Source organism: Thunnus maccoyii, chromosome 14 (genome assembly GCF_910596095.1).
Source record: "Thunnus maccoyii chromosome 14, fThuMac1.1, whole genome shotgun sequence".
In the NCBI taxonomy this organism is placed as follows: Eukaryota; Metazoa; Chordata; class Actinopteri; order Scombriformes; family Scombridae; genus Thunnus; species Thunnus maccoyii.
The window spans coordinates 2,190,925-2,195,924 of NC_056546.1; the positions used below are offsets into that span (position 1 = coordinate 2,190,925).

At 42.7% G+C, this 5,000-nt stretch overlaps 2 protein-coding genes across 2 annotated transcripts in view; one reads left to right on the top strand and one right to left on the bottom strand.

Moving 5' to 3' along the window:
- Positions 1-5,000, bottom strand: part of LOC121911227 (G-protein coupled receptor 4-like) — a 723,099-nt gene that overhangs the window by 279,798 nt on the left and 438,301 nt on the right. The window lies entirely within an intron of this gene.
- slc30a6 (solute carrier family 30 member 6) overlaps positions 1-5,000 on the top strand; it is a 64,767-nt gene that overhangs the window by 41,186 nt on the left and 18,581 nt on the right. Inside the window, exon 9 of the mRNA XM_042432472.1 lies at positions 3,233-3,327. Coding sequence (XP_042288406.1) covers positions 3,233-3,327 — 95 coding nt within the window. The remainder of the gene's footprint in view (positions 1-3,232; positions 3,328-5,000) is intronic.

The following is a 5,000-nucleotide window of genomic DNA, read 5'->3' on the forward strand; positions in this document are numbered from 1 at the left end:
CATATTCATAGATTGTGGATTTTTAATGAGGGAGAAGGAGGAGATGATGTCATTTTAAGGATTCTGGGAAAAAACCATATCAGACATAAATAATGACTCCAAGAGGACTTTTATACGTCCTAAAACATGTCTGGAGGGGATCTTTAAACAAGTGCTGAGTGCCTGAAAATAACCATAAAAACATCAATAAAAATTTAATCGCCAACTATTTTGATAATTAATTAAAGATCAATTGTTTTGAGTCATTTTTTTAAGAATAAAAAGTCCAAATTCTCTGATTCCAGCTTCTTAAATGTGAATATTTTCAGGTTTCTTTAGTCTTTATGTCAGTAAACTGAAGATCTTTGAGTTGTGGACAAAACAAGACATTTCATGACGACGTCTTGGACATTTTTCAGCATTTTCTGACATTTTATACACCAGATTCCTGATTCACAACTACAAAGTTTATAGAGTTGGAAAAAAAAACTGAAGAATCCTGAACTGAACTCACTTTATTAACACTGATATCTGATATTCATGAAGCATGAACGGCAGATTTAAATGTATGAAAATAAGGTTGTAGAGTTGCTCAAACAGACAAAATGTTTATTTAGATGTTACAGAGTTAAAGATCATATTTTTTAACCTCTCTCTCTCTCTCTCTCTCTCTCTCTCTCTCTCTCTCTCTCTCTCTCTCTCTCTCTCTGTGCATCTCGTCGTACCTCACTCGCCCAAAAACAGATTTCTGTCACTCTCTCTCTCTGCATCCTCTCTCCATTATAAAACAGATTAGTGACGGCTTTTATAACCTAAAACACAGCGAGACTTAAACCTGTCTCCTGTGACGAGATTACCCCCCCCTCCCCTCCCCTCCCCTCCACTCCTCCTCCTCCTCTCTCTCTGTCTTCCTCTCTGAATGGATGCGATTGGACGGCGTGAGAGACGGCGTCTAACCGGAGGGACAGGTGTCTGCTGGGTAGAGAGAGACACACACATCTCCTCCTCTTTAATCTGTTCTTTCATGGAGGAGGGGGGAGAGGGGAGGGGAGGGAGGGGGGGCAGGCGGAGGTTTATCATCCAGTTATTGTGGCTCACCGTCGGGCAGCCCTCTGCCTCCCGCTGATTGTTTGGACCGATTTTTAGGCTCTTAAATGGATTGTCCCATGTGATTAGTGTATTGAAGAGTGCACTTGTGTGTGTGTGTGTGTGTGTGTGTGTGTGTGGGTGTGGGGGGGTGGGGGTGGGTGAGGGGGGGGGGGGGGGGGGGGGGGGGGGGGTGAGCGTAAAACGGCCGGGATTCATTGTTTTTTTGTAGGCAGAATGAGTTTTTAAAGGCACTGAAGAACCGATTTTCTCAATTAGCGTCTTTACTTTGAGGCATAAACACGCTATTGTCTCCCGAAGTTAGAACCGTTTCAATTATCTCACATGAGCGGTTTCTGTAACTGAGAGAATTGTTGTGGTTTCAAACCGCACGCTCCTCATGAATAAAATCACCGTTGTTTAAACTCTTCAACAGATAACAATGGATGTTTTTCTCCCCAAACTAGAACTTTGATTGCAGGAACGTTTAACGAAGTTTTAACGAACAACATATTTGATTTGTTTTTAAGTTGCCTGAAGTAGCTAAAGCAGACTGATTGATGTGTTTTATGGTTATTTATAGACACTCACAGCACTTGGATGAAGTTATAGAAAGATCATCATCTTGGCTAAATGGAAGCACAAGATGTTTTCACTTTTTCAACACTTTAAGGCTGCAGCTAACAGTTATTTTGATTGTAGATAAATCTGTTCGTGTGTTTATTATTGGTCCTTTTAACCTCTCAGTCTGTAAAATGTGAAAAATTCCCATCATCATCCCACCCAGAGTCTAATGTGACTGCTTCAAATCTCTTGTTTTTGTCCGACCAACAATCCAGAAAACAAATATGCACAATTTACAATAATATAACTAGAAAAAAAATGTTCAAAAGTTTATCAGACCGCTCATTCATTTCAATGAGGAAGTTGAACCAGGCTCAACTGTTGCCGCAATGTGTTGCAACTAGGGAGGCACAATTTTGGATTTTTTGCCGATATGCTGATATTTCCAACTCACTGTGGCCGATACTGATATATGCACATATTTTGATCCAGCTGGCTGAGGAGACTATTATACATGCAAGCATAGATTATACTAATGATGATCAAGAAAGACAATATATGAAGGAAGAACTGAGGAAGACTGGAGTTCAGGAGCTCAGCATTAAAACTTTAATGAACCTGCCAAGTGGGAGCAGCAGTAGAGTTTTCATTGAGTTTATTAGACAGACAGGATTAATGTGTAGGATTTAATCTCTGGTCCACACTCCGGAGCAGAAGGTGGCGGTAATGCACCTAATACACTGGTTACCAACCGCCGTTATAAACCAAGAAGAAGAGGAAGATGTTTTTTTATTTTTCAAACAGAGTGATACATCCTGTCAGCCGAGGTGTTTCCTATCTGTGCAGCCGAACTTAGCAGCTCCTCGACGGACTGTTTCACCCTGACGGTCCCGGTGTTTCCTCCGCAGGCCGCGAACAAAATATAAATAACAAACCAGGGCTGAGCCGGGGCTAACGTTAGCTGGGAGGCTAGCGGAGTGTTAGCCGCAGCATGACCGCAGGGAAGCACAGCCAGCTAGCCTCTGCTAGCCTCCCAGCTAACGCTAGCCCCGGCTCTCTATGTGGAGCCCCGGTTTGTTATTCAGGTTAAAGTGGGAAGAAGCAGCAGGTCTGACGGGCAGCGGAGGAAACACCAGGACCGTCAGGGTGACACAGTCCATCAAGGGAAGTGCAGTCAGACGGTGGAGGAGATGGTGACATATCGGCCTCCCATAATCAGCAGAATTCACCAGAATTCGCCGATGCTGATATTTCCTATTTCCTAGTTGCAACGTCATCTGTCAAGATACTAAATACATATAAACACACATTTCTGTCAGGTGACTCTGCAGCGTGAACGGAGTATTTCCTGTGCAGTGTTTTGGTGTCTGATAAAACCTTCAACACTCAAATTCAACCACCTGGATCATCTTTTCATTTCTCACTGGTACCAGCGCAGCCCCCCCAGTCTCCGAAACCGCCCCCCACTTAAATGGACCCATCAAAACAGGAAGAAGAAATTAAAGCAAATATAAATGATGATGTTATGTTGGTAACGTTTGATTTCTCTCTCTCCACCGGTCCGTGATGTCGTCTCACACTCGTCTCTGTTTTGTCTCCGCAGCGGCCGCCTGCTGGTCGGGACGTTCGTCGCTTTATTCTTCAACCTGTTGACTCTGCTGTCCGTCAGGAACAAACCGTTCTCCTACGTCTCAGAAGGTACAGTAAACTCCTTCCTCCTTCCTCCCAGTTAATAGTGATGATGAGATGCAGAGAGCCGGTGCATTGAGAGCTTTTTGTGTGTGTTTTTGTGTTTCTCCTCTGGACGGTTGAGGTTTGGTAATCCTCGCCCTCACTGGGGAACGGGGACAATTTGGCTTTTGTGTTATATTTTTGGGGGATTATGAAAGTAAAATGAAATGCTTGCTCACTGTTTTGTCAGTAGATAAAACACAAACGGCAGCAGAGGGATCAGAGGTTAGTCTCTTAGTCCTAATTGCAGAAATCAATAAGTTATAAAACCAAACACAGTTGCATGGTTTTAAAAAATTTTTTTTTACAATATCTGTTTTTCACATTATTTTCAAAAGATTATTTCTTGGGGGGTATTTTGGCAGCACGGAGTGACAGGAAATATGATTGCGGGTTGACATGCAACATGAGCTGGATTTAAACCGGCAACACGTCCAGTAAACCAGAACGCTGAGAGCAGCTGTGGAGACACAAATGGGACTGTTAGAGTCGAAGTTAGATGTTGAGATTTAAGAGACAAACTGTCTTCGGACTGTTGAGGTTGTTTTCCATGTGTGGATGGTCTCTGAGGATGGAAACTATGAACTAATGTTTGTGTTTCCGCCACATCATTGATCACATCAAACATCGGCTCCACAGTGTTAATTTCATAGAAGCTGAAATAATAAGGGATGAATTACTGGCTGCAACAATCAAATCAAAGTTTGACAGGAATCAAACGGTCTTATCAGCACAAACTTTATCTGATCGACAGCGTGGATTCGACTCCCCTCGTTCATTTTAATAAAAGTGAAAATCCTACGTTTAAAAACACATCACCTTAAGAAATATTGAATATTGAAGATTATTGTCATTGATTATTAAAACTGTGTAACCTCACAGTAGAGAGACAGAGTGAATCTGGACTGGACGTTTTTACCACCAAGAACTGAGTTTACTTCCTGGTTCCTCTGGTTGAAATGCAGGTTTAACCTCAAAAGTTCCTCAAAAGTCCTCCGGGAAAGTCCCGTCCTAATCAATACACACCTGCGTGATCAGATAAGACAAACCAGTAAGTTATAGGACTTTATTTTAACGACAAGCACAAGCTCCTGCTATTTTGGCTCATGAATGTGCAGCAGTTCAACGTGCAGAAAGCCTGAGTGATGGTGAATATAGATCAGCAGGTGTGGTGATTATTAGATACTCTCTCAGCCAATCACATCACTGCTCTCATAGTCTCTGAGACAGCTGAGCCAATCACAGTTAAACGTGATGACGACAGCTCAACAAGCTTTTCTTCAGGAAACGTCTGGATGGTTCAGAGCGTCATGACATCACAGACGGAGAAGTTTTTATATGATTATATTGGACCGACGGAAACGGTGTTTCAAGGATAAAACATGAGACGCTACTTTTGCTAAAAACAACGTTGTAAAAGAGGTTGATGAGCTGCTAACCCGACGTCTCCTTCATATAAAAAAGCAGAATATGAAGTTATAACCGACCAGTCTGGTGTGTGTAGGGTTATGTGTGTGTTTGTGGTTATTCTGCAGCAGCCTGGTGTCGTTTTCCGGTGATTTAATGAAGGTAAACACAGTGAACAGTCGTGCGTAACGGCGCTGCGCTCTGACGTGGCCTCCCACGTGTCTGCGCCTCTC